This window comes from Trifolium pratense, linkage group LG7 (genome assembly GCF_020283565.1).
Source record: "Trifolium pratense cultivar HEN17-A07 linkage group LG7, ARS_RC_1.1, whole genome shotgun sequence".
In the NCBI taxonomy this organism is placed as follows: domain Eukaryota; kingdom Viridiplantae; phylum Streptophyta; class Magnoliopsida; order Fabales; family Fabaceae; genus Trifolium; species Trifolium pratense.
Genome location: NC_060065.1, coordinates 40,722,524 through 40,742,353, shown reverse-complemented (window position 1 = coordinate 40,742,353; position 19,830 = coordinate 40,722,524). Strand labels below are relative to the sequence as shown.

At 32.2% G+C, this 19,830-nt stretch overlaps 2 protein-coding genes across 3 annotated transcripts; both read right to left on the bottom strand.

The window, feature by feature from the left end:
- Window positions 1-1,028: 1,028 nt before the first annotated feature.
- Window positions 1,029-5,650, bottom strand: LOC123897315 (ruBisCO large subunit-binding protein subunit beta, chloroplastic). Its single transcript, XM_045947906.1, has 14 exons — window positions 5,158-5,650; window positions 4,939-5,064; window positions 4,148-4,285; window positions 3,931-4,026; window positions 3,515-3,757; window positions 3,177-3,411; window positions 2,884-3,053; window positions 2,582-2,659; window positions 2,414-2,485; window positions 2,230-2,334; window positions 1,961-2,053; window positions 1,793-1,885; window positions 1,428-1,551; window positions 1,029-1,218 (listed from the first exon to the last, which is right to left on the bottom strand). The coding sequence occupies exons 1-14, from the start codon at window positions 5,353-5,355 to the stop codon at window positions 1,205-1,207; spliced, it is 1,785 nt and encodes a 594-aa protein (XP_045803862.1). The 5' UTR covers window positions 5,356-5,650; the 3' UTR covers window positions 1,029-1,204.
- A 5,194-nt stretch (window positions 5,651-10,844) lies between these two features.
- On the bottom strand, window positions 10,845-16,268 carry LOC123898378 (peroxisomal (S)-2-hydroxy-acid oxidase). Of its 2 annotated transcripts, XM_045949314.1 has the most exons (12): window positions 15,730-16,268; window positions 14,659-14,835; window positions 14,432-14,556; window positions 14,094-14,140; window positions 13,616-13,693; window positions 13,380-13,504; window positions 12,890-12,956; window positions 12,738-12,800; window positions 12,410-12,479; window positions 12,104-12,204; window positions 11,907-12,011; window positions 10,845-11,245 (listed from the first exon to the last, which is right to left on the bottom strand). In XM_045949314.1, exons 2-12 carry the CDS (start codon window positions 14,796-14,798, stop codon window positions 11,048-11,050), a joined length of 1,119 nt encoding a protein of 372 aa, XP_045805270.1. In that variant the 5' UTR covers window positions 14,799-14,835; window positions 15,730-16,268; the 3' UTR covers window positions 10,845-11,047. The 2 variants fall into 2 exon arrangements, with proteins under 2 accessions (XP_045805270.1, XP_045805271.1); XM_045949315.1 differs by lacking the exon at window positions 15,730-16,268 and having other exon boundaries at window positions 14,432-14,575; window positions 14,674-14,770.
- Window positions 16,269-19,830: the final 3,562 nt, after the last annotated feature.

The window sequence follows — 19,830 nt, the reverse complement described above, 5'->3', positions numbered from 1 at the left end:
TGGTAATTATGCATGTCCAATAATTTCTTTTAGATAAATGTTGGGTCATAATTTCTACTAAAACTGTCTTAATATATTTTGGGCTGGTCTGGCCCAATATGCTGATACCAAATATATGGCCCTCCCACAATTATATAATTTGAAAATTTCTTTCGCTTTTCCAAAAGCCTCCAATTTTTCAAACTTACCCCTCTATGAATCACACAATTTACTTGGATGTATATTGTATATGTAAGTCAAACCCTTCTTTCTCATTTCTGAAATTTGAAGAGAAAGTTGAATGATCTTTTCAGAATTAGTGATATAAGAAAGATGGTTCGTATTGATTATCATTTGATCGGCTAAAATGAATATGTTTGATATAGGACAGCCATAAACTTAAAAATGATGAGGACGCGAGAATGGTGTTATTTATTTTTTCTCGACTTAAATCTTAAGTACCTCTGCTCGACTTAAATTCCAATAGGGCTTTTGACAAACAACACTGAAACAATATAAAGGCCCAACAAATAATATGAAAAGAGTTTCTTTTACCACCCTATGAGTTTCATGCACGACCTATTTTCACTCATCCACTAATTTAAAAGTAGATTGTAGGCCTAACTAAAAAATTCTCTACCCATGTTTGTTATCTGGACTTTATCAGGTCCATTACACAATCTGAAGCAATTTGTCTAGAGCAAATTCAAATAAAGGTACCTTCGAAAAATTCGATAGGTACAGAGCAAAATGGCAATGTGAGGAAATTTCTCATTAGGCCCCTCGATATGATGTTCATAAACACCTCAAATTTTTAAAATATTTGAAAGGGTCTGTAAACATATTGAGAGGTCTAAAGAGAACTTTTCAAAATTCTCATAGGCCCCTCAATATACTCATACCATCCCTCAGCCAAAATGAGGTGTGAATTTGTATTTGAAAGATTTGGGCCCAATTGGGCTATCCCCTTTTTTTTTTGCTATATATATAGTTTTTAATTAACAAAACATAAGATTATTTAGATAAATAAAAGTAAAATCTTTCTTCAATTTGCAAAACCTTTTTAAATTATTAATTTCAATAGTAAACAAAAATGTCACTGATCTAGCTCACCACACTACAAAAGTCCGTCTTGTTGCTATAAATTAAATAGCTAACAAATTCTGTATTACATCAAAGAAATAGGGTGAAAAAAATGCCGTTCTCACTTTAGCCTACATCGTCTCTACATACCGTATCCTGGAAGAAAAAGAAATGCAGTGTCAGCTAACAAAAGAGGGATCATTTTACACTAATGCATGTGTAAATATAGACTTAAAGGACCTAACTAGTTTGAAAATAGTTTTTCTTGATATCAGTCTCAAACTGGTTGGTGTAAATGCATTAGCATTACCATACAAAAATACACCCAAGAATGCAATTTCAAATGGCCCGTTCAAACTAAATACCTGAATTGTCCATGGGGTTGCCAACAGGTGCAGCCTCAGGTTCCTTAATCTCAACAACAACACAGTCTGACATTAAGAATGTTTTGGCAACAGAGGATGCATGTTCCAGGCAGCATCTGACCACCTGCACGACAGTAAGACACTTTATCGAAGATTCATATCAAGCAAAACTTCGTGTTCTTGCACAATATCCAAAACAGGTGAAAAGTCAAAACCAAAATAGAACACCTACATACAAATCATTTCTGATGATTTGGGAATTAAAACCTAAATCATCCCAATGAAAGAACACAGGCAACTAAAGATGGTTGGAATTTCACATGCAGATCAATTAAAAACAATAAAATGATCAAACAATAAATCACCTTTGTTGGATCAATGATCCCGGCAGACATTAAATCTTCGTATTTGCCAGTGGCAGCATTATAGCCATATCTTGTATTGTCGTTGGACAGAACCTATCCAATACACAAGTTACATCAGCACGAGCACAGTGATTAACAAGGCATTCCAAATTAAGTTGATTTATTTACCTTCTCGCTCACAACACTGCCATTTACACCAGCATTCTTTGCTATTAATTTAAGAGGGTAACTAAGAGCTCTTCTAACAATTTCTGCTCCAACCTGTATCAAATCATTGTAATTGTGAGCGCATAATCAACAGAGTCAGAATGTTAAGTATTAAATAATGACATTGCTGAAGAGAAAAGGTCAAGTCCGGAACACTTTCAAGCACTCAAACAAAATTATTTGCATTTAAGAAAAACTAAAGTTATTGCCAATATCAAATAATGACTCACTTTTTCCTCATCGTTTGCAAGGGTATCCTTGATGGCATCCACCTTTGATGCAAGTCTGAGCAAAGTGCAACCACCTCCAACTACAATACCTTCCTCAACAGCTGCCTGAAAGTCAATACAATATTAGCTCATAGAACAAAAATCATAATTAAACAATAAACAATTTGGGAAAGATAAATGTCACCTTTGTAGCATTAAGAGCATCTTCAACTCTCAATTTCTTTTCCTTAAGTTCTGTCTCAGTTTGTGCACCAACCTACACACATATATAACAAAATTGAACTGGTTACTAACTATGACTTGAAGAAATGTTTAAAGCTAGCATATTATCAAAGTTTAGTGGGCTCATTACCTGTATTACGGCCACACCACCAGACAGTTTTGCAATCCTTTCGTTCAGCTTCTCCCTTTCATAGTCTTGCTCTGCGGCCTGTATAATGAGTAAATATTTCGTTAGAGCCAGAGGAATGGTGTCAAACTCTCTTACTCTTCTTCATATACAGACTCCAACAGAGTTTTTCCCTATATGTGACCATTCATGTGCATGTGTGCACATGTTGTTGTGACAATATCTGACTATCTCCCTAATATTAGCACATCGGTCATCCTAAACACCAAAATAATTATCATTTGTAGAGAGAGAGAGAGGGAAACCTCAATTTGGTTCTTAATTTGTGCAACTCTCTTATTAACTGCTTCCTGGGTACTTCCATCACCAACAATTGTGGTTGTATCCTTGGTGAGCACCACCTTGGAGGCATTACCCAGAACCTCTTTCCCAGCTTTGTCTAAGGTAAGGCCAACTTCCTCTCTGATAACAGTACCTGCAAGTAAATTGAGAATATGCATATTATGAGCAACAACTGGACAACAAAACAAGAAAATGTGCACTTCCAAATTCAACAGAACAATCAGAGTCATGACATGAAATGTCTAAATTTAACAACCTCCTGTCAAAATGGCAATATCATCAAGGTATTGGCTTTTGCGTTCTCCGAATCCAGGAGCCTTAAGTGCTGCAATCTTCAGAGATCCTCTAAGTTTGTTCACAACAAGTGTTGCTAAAGCTTCTTGTTCAATATCCTCCGCAATGATCAATATAGGGAATCCACTTCTAATTGCATCCTCCAGTATGTTAATAAGATCCCTAGCATTGGTAATCTTTTTGTCAACCAATAGTAACTGCATAATAAACATAATACCATATAAGTTTTTGTCAGTATATACATAAAATGATCTCTAAAATAATTAAATAAGTTACAGGAAAATAAAACAAATGTTGTACCTTGCAGTTCTCAAATTCAACAGACATCTTCTCACTGTCGGTAACAAAGTAAGGTGAAATATAACCACGGTCAAATTGCATACCCTCAACGACATAAAGACTGTTCTCAGCACTCTTTCCCTCCTCAAGTGTCACAACACCCTTTCTACCAACCCTACTCAAGGCTTCAGCAATCATATTTCCAACCTCATAATTGTTCCCTGCACTGACTGCTGCCACGTCTGCCAGTTCACTATCTTCAACCTGCAATCCCAACAACCACAATTCGTTTAGTCTTAACAAAAAGACAAGTCAAATAATTGCTAAGCAACAAGCACACTGATATATGCAAGGAAATGTGAATTTTTAATAATCCCACTAGAAAAACATGCTTGAACACACAGATAGACAAAAGAACAATAAGTAAAATGGTTCACCTCTTTTGACATCTTTTTAAGCTCAGCCACAAGAGCTTTAGTTGTCTTCTCAATACCACGTGTAATGAGCACAGGGTTTGCACCAGCTGCGACAACCTGCAGAATTTAATAAGAAATGAGACCCCAATAACATAACAATAAGCAAAACGAAACCAAACATAACCAACCACTTACTAGTTACTCATTCTACAATTCTAACCAAATAACAAAAACCTACCTTTACACCTTCTGCAATAAGGCCCTGAGCTAGAACAACCGAGGTTGTGGTTCCATCACCTGCCAAATCATTTGTCTTGGCAGCAGCCTGTCTCACCAACTTGGCACCAATATTCTCAACCGGATCCTCCAACTCAACCTTTTCAACCCAAATGCAAAAGGGGAAAACATCAAAATAAACACCCATATAAATAATTCACCAAAACAACAATCGCATAAACATCAAAATTAAGTAAAAATCATAGAGCCTAAACTCTTACAATCACATAAACATGAAAAGTAAGTAAAACTCATAGAGCCTAAACTCTTACAATCACATAAACATGAACATTAAGTAAAACTCATAGAGCATAAACTCATACAATCACTTAAACATTAAAATTAAGTAAATATTGTAGTGAATAAACTCATACAATCACTTAAACAATAAAATTAAGTAAATATCATATAGCATCAACTCATAAAATCACTTAAACAATAAAATTAAGTAAAATTCTTAGAATCTATACTCATGTAATCAAATTATACATGAAAATTAAGTAAAATTCGAAGTGTCTAATTTATCTAAACTAATACAATCATATAAATATGATGATTAAGTATAAATCATAGAGCCTAAGTTCATACAATCACCTAAACATGAAAATTAAGTAAAATTCTTAGAATTTATATTCTATACAAATACAATCAAATAAACATGAAAATTATGTAAAATTCATAGAACCAAAACTCATACAATAACATTAACATTAAAAATGAAGTAAAACTCTTAGAACCTAAACTCATACGCACCTCTTTAGCAACAGTGACACCATCATTAACAATTTTCGGCGAACCATACTTGCTCTCAAGAACAACATTCCTTCCTTTAGGACCAAGAGTAACACCAACAAGATCCGCAAGCTTATTCACACCATTCTACAACACAACAAAACAAAACAAATCATCACAAAAACAATCAAATTTCAAAAACGATAATTTCACCGTTGTTTCAACCATTTTTATACATACCTGAAGTTTCTTAATAGCGGAACCATCTTTATTAAAATGCAACTCCTTAGCCATAGCAGAAACCTTAACATTCCGATTCTTTCTAGCGAGAACGACTCTGTTAGAAGTTCTTTTACCGGCGGCGAAGGGGAAAGAAGAAATGGCAGCGGAAGAGGAGAGATTGCAAGAGGAGGTTGCTGAGAAAGTTGATGATGACATGGTTGAATTGGGGGAAAATTGAAATTGAAATTGAAAATGTAGGGTTTATGAGAGATTTGGTTTTGGATAATGAAGTGTGGGTTTAGTGAAGAAGTTGAAGAAGAAGAGTGAAGAAGATTAGGCTTTTTATATTTTGAAGGTGAAGTGAACGAGGGTGTAAAGGGATTTGATCTTGAAGGTTCTGTTTCGTTTTGGACCGTTGGATTGGAAGGAGTGATTTTGTTTGTTTGTCGTATGTTGGAATAGTCTAGAACTTTTGTTGTTTGGACTTGGAGAATATGAATGCCTGCTTGCTAACTGTGAGTGAGTGACAAACTGACAATATAAAAAGGTTAATTAATTATTAGCACAATGTAATTTATAAAGGATGAAGAGTCCTATCAAATATATTTTCTCAATATTCTTTAATAATTTATTGTATTGCATTGTATTGGAGCAATCGGAACATACCAACACATTCAAAAATGCTTATATAAAAAATATTAGATTATAAAACTAAATTTAATTGCAAGTTAAGGGAAAGACTTTTATATAATAACATATTGGCTTGAGCGAATCAATATCTCAACATATATATTTAAATGTTCCCAAAATATAAAATAGAACTTGAAGTATTGATCTCATAAGTCTCGATCATTTAATTAACTTTAGACGTCTATTGAATGGATCATCAATTCCTTTTTTTTTTGTATTATCATATTCTACAAGATGTTATATATCAATTTCAATTGACATTCGATACTTATCCAATACTTTCTAGAAAATTAAATATTAAATGAGCTCTTAACCAAATTAGTAAATAAAATAATCTCACAAACTTCTGGTTGTGAGTTGACAACAAACACACATGTGATCATTTCGTTGATGCATAAATTAAAATTATTAAAATCTAATTGGTCCACATGATCATGATCGGTGTATCGATTTACAAATATCACATTTCGTATATTCTAAAATAAAAGATGTTCATTTACTTAATTTATCAATTTTCTTTGGGAACTAGTAATACACAAAAAATATTAAATTGAATGAACTTCTGGCCATTCAATACATATCCATAAAAAAAATTCGCATCATAATTGATCAGAAATGACCCAACTGATCTTGCCAATTACAAATTTAATATGATTTGTAAACTTCTGGTTTACAAGAACATGTGTTTCAATTGCACAAATATATATATAAGTATACCCCAAACTAGAGGCAAACGTTGATAATATGTCTCGTAATATATAGAGATACAAGATCTCATTTGTTTCTTGTTTCAATATGATATTCATTTATGCAAACATCCTTCAAACATAAAAAATTTCTTTAAGACTTAAAAATATACAATACATTGGTAAAGTGTAACTTAATTTGTTTCTCGATATAACAATCTATTGGTTCCCTTTTCTTTTTTCTTTTTTTTTTATAATATACAATACATTGACAAAGTGTAACTTAATTCGTGCTGATAACATGTTATGAACTATTTCTAAGTATGAACAATAATATGGAAGAAGAAGAAGAAGAAGAAGAAGAAGAAGAAGAAGAAGAAGAAGAAGAAGAAGAAGAAGAAGAAGAAGAAGAAGAAGAAGAAGAAGAAGAAGAAGAGAAGAGAAAGGAATAGACTTTGTATTATTCTATTCACAAGTGTGCATTACATTGTAATAAAGGGGTCCTATTTATAGGACACATTTAAGGGACAAGAAAACCTACACAATAATGAACATTCATTACATATTATTATTCATAACAAGAATAAAATTATTGTGGTTTTATAGATAGCTTCCCACGAGAATAGATCCTCTCCTGTAAATTTTTCATCCAGTCTTATCTCAATCATCCATCTCTTTTTTGCATGCACAATTCATCAGACCAAAAAACATTAGATGGATATGGGATCTACAATTTACCATATCCAATAAAAATATTAACCGGAGAGAACATGATCTCTTTCCCATCATGCAAAAGGTACGTTGTTGGAGTGAGTGCGTTTTACTAAAAGAATCTCAAGTGGGCGCCTTTTTCCGTCATCCGAGATCCAATTCAGCACTGACAAAGATCTCTTGATTCCTCGCGGCCTGCTTGGAAGCAAGCTACGTGTCGCCTATCTCACCCCCTTTTTTTTATTATTAGTAAGATAGGTTAAATTTTCTGCATCGGTTGATGAAGAATAGTGAAAATAATAATTTATGGTTGACCATGTTTCCAATGAAGAAATACAATCGATTCCTCTATTTAAGTGGTTCTCGCTTCTCCTTGTTCCTGTTCCTAACTCTTCCCCGGGTAGCTCCCAATGTTTGGTACTTTCTATACTTTGTGGGTGCAACATCAATAAATTCGTTCAATATGTTGCATGGGTACTCCATTTTGGACAGAGTACCAGTACCGGGTACCGGTACGCGTATGGTACTCCCCCGGTACGCACCAACGCCGTACCTAGTTTTTTTTGCAATGGTTACGCGTGTGGTATACACGCGTGGTACACCAATAAAAAAAAAACACAATTTTTCTTTTATTAGTATTTTTTATAGGAAGAATTAAGTTTTTTATTTGTTTATAATATAAGGGCCCGTTTGGTGCACAGGATAAGAGACATGATATGATAACTGTATCATATCCTGCCGCAATCCAGTGTTTGGTGATACAGCAGGATATGATAAGTTAATCCTGAAGCTTATCCTATCCTGTCTCTCTAGTTATAATTCTTATCCTGAATTTGAGCTGGGTTAATTACCAGCAGGATATGATAAGAAAAAAAAATTACTGATTTATTTTATAAAATATATTTTAAAATACATAAAATAAAATTAATAAAATATAAATAATAAAATAATTAATTTTTAAATATATATGTGATTTTCTCACAGGGGTAATTTTGTAATTTATATATTCTAAAAAATCAAAATTTTACTAAAATTATAATATTTTAAAGTAAAATGATTATTAAAAAATTGACAAATAGGGATATTAATTTAAATTTTATAAAAAATTAAATATAATTCTTTTGCAATAGTAGTTTTATTATTTACGTATGACATATATCATATATTTATTTGGCTTATCTAACATGTATATATTATTGAGTTATTTATTTGATCATGATTCATATAAAAAATTAAACTTGATTATTTTCTCATGATTTTTATTTTAAATTATATAAAGTTATTTGATTACTTATTTATATTTTTTATTTATAAAATTCAAAGTATTACAAAATAATTTTTAAAAAATAATAATTGTTTTACAAGAGTAATTTTGTCAATTAAATATGTTATATATCTTATCATATTATTATGAGCAAGTATGTATTAAAAACAAAATATAATAGTTATCATGTTTGTTATCTTGTGTACACCAAACACAAGATATGATAACCGAGTATAACTGTTATCCTGCTGTTATCATATCCTATCCTTATCCTGTTTTATATCCTATCCTGTCACTATGTTATCCTGCGCACCAAACGGGCCCTAAAAGTAGTAACTACTACTAAAAAACAATAACAAAGTATCAACTATCTAGTTTTTATTCATAGCAATCTTCATCTTCTCTCGAGAAAGAGAAATAGTAATACTTATAATGAAAGTGCAACAAAAATGTGGGATATTCGTAGAGATGAATGAAATTTATTTAATATATAGTTGATATTCTTGAAATTGCTAGTCTTTCTCGCGGTGAACCTAACTTGAGGTCGCTCTTTTTAGTGATGATGAAGAGGGAAATCATTAACTCTTTTTGAGCTAATTGCTTTTTAATTTCATATTTTGATGTTTCGAACAATTTAAATTATTTTTAAAGTGTGATGTGATATTTTTATGTTTAATTATTTGTTTTAACGATATAATTCTATTATTTAATATATATAATTATATTTTAAAAAAATTATAAGGACGTACCCGTACCTTAGTTTTTCAAAAAATGACGTACCTCGTACCGGATACCAGTACCGTACTCGCACCCGTGCAACATACATGATCAAGTTACAACCTTGAGGTTTTTTTTTTTTGGCTTAAATATCACATTAGTCCCTGTAAGTTCCCGATTTTTTTGTTTTAGTCCCTGTATGTTTTTTTTTAAAACAGTCCCTGCATATCCAATTCCTTTTAATTTTTGTCTCTGCAAGTAAGATTTACATGTTATTGTTCCTTGACCGTTCAAATATAATAGAGTTGCTAATTGAACTGGTCAAGAAACCACATCATTGGGGAGATTCTATCAAAATGTGTTTTCTATCTTGATTTTACAATACATTCCAATTGGCCGATCCATGTTTTTTTTAAAGAATTTTGCTCCTCTAAAATTGTTCATCTGAATAGTAAAACCCAAAAAATGATAAGTTTCATTCGAATTTTGCTCCTCTTATACAATATAAATTAATTTTTATGCTATTTTATAAGTTCACACTAGTGAAAATTGTATTTTATAAGCTATTTTATCATAAACTACCTTGACAAACTTATAATACTCCCTATTAATGAATTAAAATAAATTTATAATAGGAAAATAAGGTGCAAAAATACACTTTCTTAATATTATTTTTTTTTCTAAAATGTCAAGTAATTTGAAACGAATGGAGTAATACATAAAAATTGCATAAGCTGTTTGCATAAACTCAAAAATAAGCTAATTCAAACGGGGCATAAGTTGATGTGCAATTTTAAGCACACTGTCATTATAGCCAGGTTTTTTAGCATGTCTTAAACCATTTTTAGTACACCGTGAACAAGTTTTTACACTATTGACTTATGGATTTTAAATTTTAACACTCTTATATATATATATATATATTAAATTTTGTTTTCTATTTGAAAAAAATTGGTTTTTTTTAAAGTAAAAAATTGTTTTTTTTAAAAAAAAATTATTTTAGGAATTTTGTTTTTTTGGTTTTGGTCCTTCATTAAATATTTTTTTTTGTTTTGGTCCTTCATTTGCCACGTCAACATGTCATATCTCATGCCGTTAGCCACATCAGCATTTTTGAGAAGTGAGGGACGAAAACCAAAAGGAATTGGACATTCAGGGACTTTTTTTTAAAAAAAAAAACATACAGGGACTAAAACAAAAAAAACGGGAATATACAGGGATCAATGTAATATTTAAACCAAAAATATAATATCATTCTTAAAAAATGTTTTTAAACTATAAAAATTAAAAAAAGCGAATTTACGAGTTTTCATATAATATTTTTATGTATTGTAGGGATAATAATTTTTTTTCTCTGTTTCGTCAACTGAGATGGAGCAAAAATAATTAAACATTGAGCTTTTTCAAAAATGAATAGTTTGTGTTAAGCTCTTCTAAGATTGGATTGAGCACGATGAATGCCACTAAAATGAGTACATACATAACAAAATAGTATCAGTCGCGTGGTGAGGATATCCGTTCCCATACTCGTGTATAGTACTCTTTCTCATTCCCTTAGGAAGAAGTAAGAACTAACAACATCTATTTTATTCAACATTGATTTTATAATTTGAAAAGAAAATGAAAAGAATATACAATGAGTGAATGTAGCAGAGTAGCCACACAACTATATATAATATTATCCATACAGAGAAAGCATGTAGTTTTACAAATATATGAAAACCATAAATGAGTTCTCTTTAAAAGCAAAAGATGACAAGATAAGAACAAGTTTGGAACTGTTTCCTCATTAATTGTACATTAATTAATAAACTTAGCTCAAATGATGAGATTAAGTTTTTCATAATCTTGGTATGGCGCGAGGATTAACGCGAGGGGTGTCCCAATCTGCAACAATGTGATCACGAGTGATTTCCTTGAGTGAGCGGCATCCACTTAAAGCCATTGTTAGCTCAAACTCGTCGCGCAACATTTTCAGTACATTTCTTACACCAGCTTCTCCTTCAGCAGCCAAGGAAAACACCACAGGGCGTCCAATCTGGACATAGACCAAAATTTGTTAACCATTGTTCGCATATGTTAGTAAGATAACAACATAATTAGTGATGGTTATAGTGATCAATTATTGTGTTCTATTTTCCATTCTAACATTAAGAACTGTGTCTTAATAATCTGAAGTTCGGTCAGAAGATAAGTAAAGTTGGTTGGTCAGAGAACAAACTAGAGCACTACTCGCATAATTCAACCTTTACTCAAACACATTGACCATTTCTGTTCAACCACTTAATTAGGGAATTTTTTTTGCGACTGCACTTTCAATGGACAAAAGATTGAATTTCATCGAAAAAATAATTAAAGTAGACAACAAAGTCCCAATTTATTTTTGATTGATTGCGAGTATGTTATGTTAGTATCAGAGTTTGAAACTTCAACCTCTTCTCAAACTCTTTCGGTATTCTAGCTCCACCACTAACACTTCCCAATTACGTTTTATTATCCTATAGTGCCTATAGAATTCGGAGTCATAATTTCCATGCATTCATGACATTGACGCTTTCGGGCTATTGCATCAAGATTCAACGACTATGATAAGTTTGCTTTTAAAGTTGACTCGCATAACTTAAAATCAAAGCCACAATGGCACCAAACTGTTAAATGTGTGAATGCATGGAAATTGTGACAGTTATGAGGATACTTACAAAGATGCCAGAGGCACCAAGTGCCAATGCCTTGAAAACATCAGTTCCACGGCGTACACCTCCATCCAAAAATACAGGAATGCGACCTTGAGCAGCTTTCACAACCTAGGTAATTTCAATAACACAATTATTATATAAACAACCTTATCATCAGTAACTTGACTCAGAAGTATAATAACTTGATATTATTAACTTACCTCTTCTAATGCACTTATGGTGGCTGGAACATAATCAAGTTGTCTTGCTCCATGGTTGGACACAATTATTCCAGCTGCACCACTTTGTACTGCTAGCCTTGCTGCCAAATTTACATCAACACATTAATAAATTATTCACTAAATTATGTGAATTCTACTCCTTATTTAGTTGGAATCACTTTTATATGGTATAATCTATGTGAATTATACTTAATACTAGTGTGTTAGAAACTACGATAATGTATCGAAAAGAGTGTGTTAGAAAGTATATTTGTAGAATTTGCAAACAGGTTTTGTTTTGCTTACCATCCTCAGCAGTGAGAACACCCTTCACAAGAATTGGCAAGCTGGTAATTGTCTGAAGCCACTTCACATCCTGCACAAAATTGACATAACCAAAATTAAACTTAGGTCCTGTTTGGATAAAGTATAAACAGTGTAATTAAGCATGTAATCCATACAGTACTTATCTATAAGTTATTTCTATTGAAAAAGAAAAATTAAACTCAAACTTTTTTCATGAGCTATCGAAAAGCGTGTGAAAATGACATAAACTATTTCTAAAATCGCGCTCAAATAGTCTCAGAAGTGCTTATGTCAAGGATGAAATACTTTGTTTGGTAATGCGACATACCTGCCAGCTTAGAGTACGATCAATTTGACCGGCAACATATGAAGAAAGTCCAGAGTCATTAGCCTGAAAGGACCAAGTTAACAATTCAATTAATGATAGAGGAAAGAACATTAAACTACAGTATTAATTTTGTAATAATTGATCTCGCTTACTTCGTCCATCTTTCCGAGGTCAAGCCCTTCAAAGTTCTTCAATGTCAAAAATGGTGGCAGAACAAATCTGTAGAAGAAATTTTATAAGTAATTTTAATTACACTAATTAAACCTGCAAAGCTGAAAATCGATGAAAAGCTAAGCCTTGTTTGAATATACCACATAGTTAACCGCTTATAGCATAAGTGTTTATCATATAATACGTTCTTATAAAATAAAGTGAAACTGTCTTCATGTAAGCTATTAACTTGTTTTCATAAGCTATCCTGACGAGCTTATGAACATGTCATAAGCTATTTTCATGAGCTTAAAAAATTCTGCGACCGTAATATAGGCTTGCAACATCAAATTTTTTGTCTCCCGACTGCAGCGTGACTGACTCTGCTATTGTGGCTGCATTTAACTGTGATTCTTCGCAATATCAAGGATCACAATGCGAATGTGACTGCTACAATTGAAAAAGTAATAGATCAAAGTTGAAGAGTTGTACCTGTTCTTGATATCAGCTTCTCTGCGTCCAAGTCTTGGAGTATCAACAGTAAGGGCAATAGCTTTGAATCCAGCTTTTTCGGCTCTTCTCACAAGCTGAGCAACCACATTCCTGTCCTTATACACCTAAACAACATATGGCCATTGGAGAACATATCATGTAAGAAAAACCATATTGCATCAAGAATTCAAAATAAGAAAAAATGGAACTGTGAAAATGGTGTTTTTGTAGCTTACATATAGCTGGAAAAAGCGAATGCCAGGTCCTGTTGAAGCAACTTCTTCAACACTTGAAGTAGCCCATGATGACAAAGTCTGCGAAAATCAACAAGTTAAATGAAATAGTCCATTTGGATATACAGTTTAACAAGTGCTTATTGTATAAGAGCTTATGTATAAGTTGATTCTAGAATTGAAGAAGTATTGAGGATATACTCTACATAAGCTAAAAACACCTTAAAAGCGTATAATAAGCTATTTTCATAAGCTTATACTTGTGCAAGTGTTCATGTCATAATCAAATAAACTTTTCAAGGCCAATAAAAACAAATAAAATTTTATACCGACAATGCATACAAATTAGTTTCTAAAACATATTCTCAAATATCTACATGGTGAGATTTTATTCGCTGCACGTGTAAAAAATGATTATATTCCAGTGCATACAATTTAAATACTTAAGAATAATACAAACATAAATAGAGAACTTAATTACCATGATTGTTCCAGCAGCAGATGCAGCTCTTGCAGTTGCATATTCTCCTGCACAAGAAAAAAAAAGTCCATATCATCAAATACGAATCTATGCTAATGTTCTGGCAATGTTTTGACAAACAAAGGGGATTTGGATTGGAATTATCCTATCTAATATAAGAACATCAACAAATTTAATTTTCATGTTACTTCCCTTATTGTAAAGTTTTCCTAATAAAAACCATAAACTTTGTTATCACCCATTTATCAGAACTAGAAGATACTAATCAATTTAATACACTATCAGTCGCCAGAAAGATAACAATAGCACAAGACTAAGCTCAGCACAAGCAATATTACCCTCAGGGTGAGCCATTTTCTGCATGGCAGTTGGAGCAATCATAATTGGCATCGATATTTTGAAGCCGAGGACAGTTGTTGACAAGTCTATCTTGCTCACATCAATAAGAATTCGCGGCCTAAACCTGCAATGTTTGTCAATCATATTTTTCAGCATATAACATATGTTCTGTATTCTTGGAAGCATAGGCTTACAAAATATCAGCATATAACTTATAAAGTCTTACAAAATTCTTGAAAAGGCATTTCTGTTTTCTTGAAGAGTCCACTGATCCTCAGCACCGGATGCGTAGTAGTCAAACACCATCTTTGGCAATTTCTGCTTTGCAATATTCTCATATTCACTGACATTGGTTATCTCTCCCATTTTCAACGGTGTTTGTTGATATCGGCCTTAAGCAATCCTGCAAGTTATCAACGTTTACATAAAAAAACCATGTTTTTAGCTATGAAGCATTTACACAAACACGACACAGACACATAGACACCGACGCTATCAATCTTAAGTGTCAATCATAGGTTTTTAGCTATCAACTCTTTCATCATAATCAGCTAATAATTTTGTAATACTAATATAATTTTGAGGATGGTTTCAGTGATAAAAATCTAAAGTTTCTAGATTTGGGACAGTAAATAGAGAACTAAACACTTTGGATGTAACAATATTGAATTTCAATTTGAAATTAATAATATAGAACAAGACTAGTAGAGCTAAACGAAGTGGTTGAACTCAAGCGGTTAATATGCTTCAAGATGGAATCCATCGGAACTATCTGAGTTTGAGCTCTAACTGAACAATCATTAGTAAAACTTTATTTACCTCTCGGTCAAACTCCGGATTACTATAGACTCTTTCCTCCGGAACCGTAGGGATAAGGACAACAAACAAAAAATAGTAGGAGTAGAAGAAATGTAAAAAAATATATATGTCTCATAATTATAATGGATTTTTCTTATTTGGTACAATTCTCAATAGTTCAACATATATACTTAAAAAAATCTATCAAAAACAAACCAAGTCAATCATATATAGTTTATCTTAATCCTCATGTTTTTACGAGGAAGAGATTCTGATAATCCAGAGTTCGGCCGAGAGGCGTAGATGATCGGTGTTATGAGTTGTCTAACCACAAAACATGATTAACCAAATATAAAACTGAACATTCATACACTCAAACACTACTCTTCAATCATCACGTCTTCTATAGAGTGTGTCACAAAGAAGCATGAATATAAAAGGCCAACATGGAAACAAACTAACTAGTGCACATAATTGATGGAAAAGTAAAAAAACAAACCTTAGTTTCCAAAACTAAGCAAGAAAATGCATGCAAAGGAACCAATGGAGAGAAGCTCCTTAGGGAGAAATTATTGAAATGTAATAATGAAGTGAAAAATAGCAACAGTTTGATAAATATGTGTTGAGAAAAAAGACAAAATAAAGAGGGGGCCTCAAAATTTTGTTGTAACGTGAATGAAGAAAGAATTTTTTTCAAGTGGATGAGCTTTTGGAGGTGAGTATTATTTTGAACCAAATCTCATCAACAAAGTGAGGTGGTTTTTAGCCACAAACAATTTGTGTGTTTCAAACAATTTTTCTTTCTTTTCTTCATATCATCATCCTCATCTCTAAATATGAAAAGAAAATATACTAGTCAATAAAAATTATAATGTGAAATTATTTTGTTTCTATATATATCTTTGTCATATATGTTTAGAGGAGTCTCGAAAACTTGAAAGAATAGTGCATATTATTGCCCATGATATGTGATAATAATACAAGTGGATTTGCCAACGGATACAACATGACTATGCTTATAGATAATAATGATAGAATATGTTTTACTATCACTCAATTTTTAACTACATGGAATTTAATTACTTTCATCATCATTTATGTTTAGAGTTTAATTGTGTTGGACTCTCGGTGTAAAAATTCTTTACACATACATCTAATGATGTGTTGCCACATCATTTAATGAATGTGACAACATCACGTGTTTTTAAATGCCATATATGATGTATCGATGTATTATTGGATATTTGGATGCATGTGTAAAATAATTTTATATTGCCGGTGCATCTAAATTAAATTCATATGTTTAAGTCATAATTCAATTTATTTATTTTTTTACAATGGAGTCGGTGACAATATCTCGCGCATATTATTCAAATCTTTCACCACTAGACCTAATTTGGTGGCTTAGTCATAATTCAAACTAGATTACGAATTAATCTTCGTCGGGGAATCTGTAGGGCACAAAAGGTGGTTCTTCCATCCCAACCGAATTTTTTCCATACGCATGAGCCAATAATCAAACTCCTGACCACACACTTAAGGAGACCAAAACCCTTACGATTTTGACCAATCCATTGTTGGTTAATTTTAACTCCACTAATAAATGTCGATTTGGCTAAATTAAATGTTTTTTTCATTCAAGATCTTTATGTAAAATAAAACTAAACTATGAGTTAATAGTAACTAAACTCTTGCCCAATATATATTAAAATAATATTGACGACTACAACAGCATATACCATATAGAAAAAGCAGGCTATTGTTACTCTATGAGATGTCTACAAAGTTTTTTACGTAAAAAAGAAAAAAAAAAAAAAAAAAAAAAAAAGAAGAAAAGAAATTGAGTCGATATTTTGGAACCACTCTTTTGAGATAATGTTTTGATACATGCATATAATTATGTGATTATACTAAATTTTACTGATTGCAATTCAACCACATATGTCGAATTTGTTCGATGTTACATCTCCCACTGACTTTCTGATTGAATTATCATCTTCTTTCATTTTCCATCTTACAAAGTTATGTCTTGCCTCAATTTTTTGTTTTTGTTTCGGTAGATAGATGAAATGGGATGAAAACACATACAGACAAATGATAGAATTGGGGTTGAACTTATAAGGTTTGATCTAACAATTTTTTTATATTTTTACTAGATTAGCATTAATGGGCTATTTTTATTTTATTTATACAATTTTAGAAATCTAATACCATCTCCGATGGTAGTACCTATTAGGTATATATATATATATATATATATATATATATATATATATATATATATATATATATATATATATATATATATATATATATCAACAAGTAGGGAAATAAGACGGAAGTACAAGTATGTAATGTTTTATAATAAGACGGAAGTGCTACAGTGCCATCGCAGCGGGTGTAAAGTAGGGAAATTGTTTAAGAAAGTATGAGTTTAAGAAGGAAATATAAGATTTTATTTCTGATATTGATGATTTACAAATGAGGTGAATACCTCTATTTATAGGCAAATAAGGGATCACTATTTGATCCGGTAACAGGTAACATTAACCTACAGCTGTCCAAACAAAGGATAGTGGGATAATGCCGGGTGCTCAATGGGCCCCATCGTCACATCTGTCGCATTATCATACAAAAGCATCAAAAAAGCAAAAAATACAAATTACAAACGGACAACTGACATATTAAACTTTAATAAAGTTGATAAAGACCTATTTGTCTTGTTTTGCCGACAACAGTGTTAAGCTAGATTATGATTAACTTATTGACCAGTTAATTTTATTTTTACTGGCTCTTATCCTTCTTGGTCCTTACTGACTGGATCATGGCATCCCAGAAGTCTTCCTGGGTAGGTTCATCTTCTGGCTGAGATTCCCCAGCTAAGCCTTCAAACATATTTTGCCCAACTGATCCTTGGGAAGAAGTAGACATATTATCTCCTTTTACTGTTGAGGGAAAGACATTGAAAAACTGGGTTTTCATATGGTCCAAAATTCTGACCATGATTTCTTCTTCTGATTCCTTTGGATATTTTCTTTGAAAATAATCTTTTAATCCAGCCATAGAGTCCTGTTGGCTATGACCTTTTGTAATTGTGGCCTTTTCCTCATTGATAACAATTTTTATCCTGGATATTAAATCCTGAATATCTTCAGAACTCATCTTGGTCCACCATTTGTAGAAGAAATTTCTTTCTAAAATGGGGATATTAAATTCATCTTTGGATATGGTTACTGTCCATCTCCATATCCATGGAATTTGAAATTTAATAAAGAATAAACAGGGACATTGTCCTGTAATCAGCTTATTGGAAGCTATCTTTGATATTAAAGAGCTATTATCACACCATGGAGTATATAATTCTCCTACCTCCTTAGGTAAGATCTCTAGAGAAGGACCAAATTTGATCCACCAGTTAAAAAACCAATTTGGCATGGGTTTGTCCACAATCTCTGGATTTACCGAGAAAAACCAAGAATGTTTGTTTTTCGGGTTTTGGTAATAGAAAGCTTGGGTAAAAGCCTGGATATAATCCCAATAATTAAAGTAAATATATTTACCTTCAGCAATTTTTATTGCCTTTTCACCATTTGGATTTAGACCCCATTCTCTTGGTAATAAAATTTTATTTATGTGACATTTACTAAAGTTTATAAAACTTTCTGGGTTATTATTCTGGTAGTAATGTGTTATAGTTACTGATTCAGTAACTGTTAGCAATATCTCTAAATTTGGTCTTGATTTACCATGAAGTCCAGCATATCCTCTGGATTCTAGATATCTTGTTTTGATTGACCATCCGTCAATACTGGTTAATGATAAATCTTCGTCATCAATATGAATTATTTTTTCGGTAACAGGATTTTCAAAATATTCAGATGCCTGTTCCTTTGGTTCATTAACCATTATCTCTTTGTAAGATATTATCTTATTTGAAGATGAAGAAGGTTGATCTTCTTTCTTAGGTGGGGCAGGCAATTGCCTGAGCTTTCCCACTGTGGTCCAATCCCCTATTAGGGGAATATTAGTTTCCTGGTAAGGTAACATATTGTTACCTCCTCTTCCGCCACGGCCCGAATTACGGCCTCGGCCTCTTCCCCTATAAGGGGTTGTCATTACCCTGCAAAAATTCACGGGTTAAATAATCAGCAAGAGAATTATTTTCTCCTTTAATATATTGAATATCAAATTCAAAAGCAGATAATTGAGCCTGCCAACTAGCAAAAATATGTTTTGCTACAAGGGTTTTTACATCCTTTTCAATGATTGATTTAGCAGAGCTACAATCAATTCTTAAAAGAAATTTTTGATTTAATAAATCACTTTGAAATTTCGAAATACATTTAATAATAGAAAGCATTTCTTTCTTAATAGTCGAATATTTCGACTGAGTCTGGTTCCATTTACCAGAGGTGAATCTCACCAAAACTTCTTTATTAGTTTCAGGATTGACTTGTTTTAATATTCCTCCATAGCCAATATTAGAAGCATCAGTTTCTACTATTTTAAACAACTTTGGATTAGCCAAAGATAAACAAGGAAGGCATTTCACCCTAGTTTTAATCCTCTGGACTGCCTTAGTATGAGCCTCTGTCCATGG

Coding starts and splice junctions, on each gene's coding strand:
- LOC123897315 (XM_045947906.1), bottom strand. CDS start 5,355: ATGTCATCATCAACTTTCTCAGCAACCTCCTCTTGCAATCTCTCCTCT. Junction 4,286..4,938: donor GTGTCACTGTTGCTAAAGAG/GTGCGTATGAGT, acceptor TGGGTTGAAAAG/GTTGAGTTGGAGGATCCGGT. Junction 3,758..3,930: donor TTAAAAAGATGTCAAAAGAG/GTGAACCATTTT, acceptor TTGGGATTGCAG/GTTGAAGATAGTGAACTGGC.
- LOC123898378 (XM_045949314.1), bottom strand. CDS start 14,798: ATGGGAGAGATAACCAATGTCAGTGAATATGAGAATATTGCAAAGCAG. Junction 12,957..13,379: donor GAAGCTGATATCAAGAACAG/GTACAACTCTTC, acceptor TTTCTTCTACAG/ATTTGTTCTGCCACCATTTT. Junction 12,205..12,409: donor TGTTCTCACTGCTGAGGATG/GTAAGCAAAACA, acceptor TAAATTTGGCAG/CAAGGCTAGCAGTACAAAGT.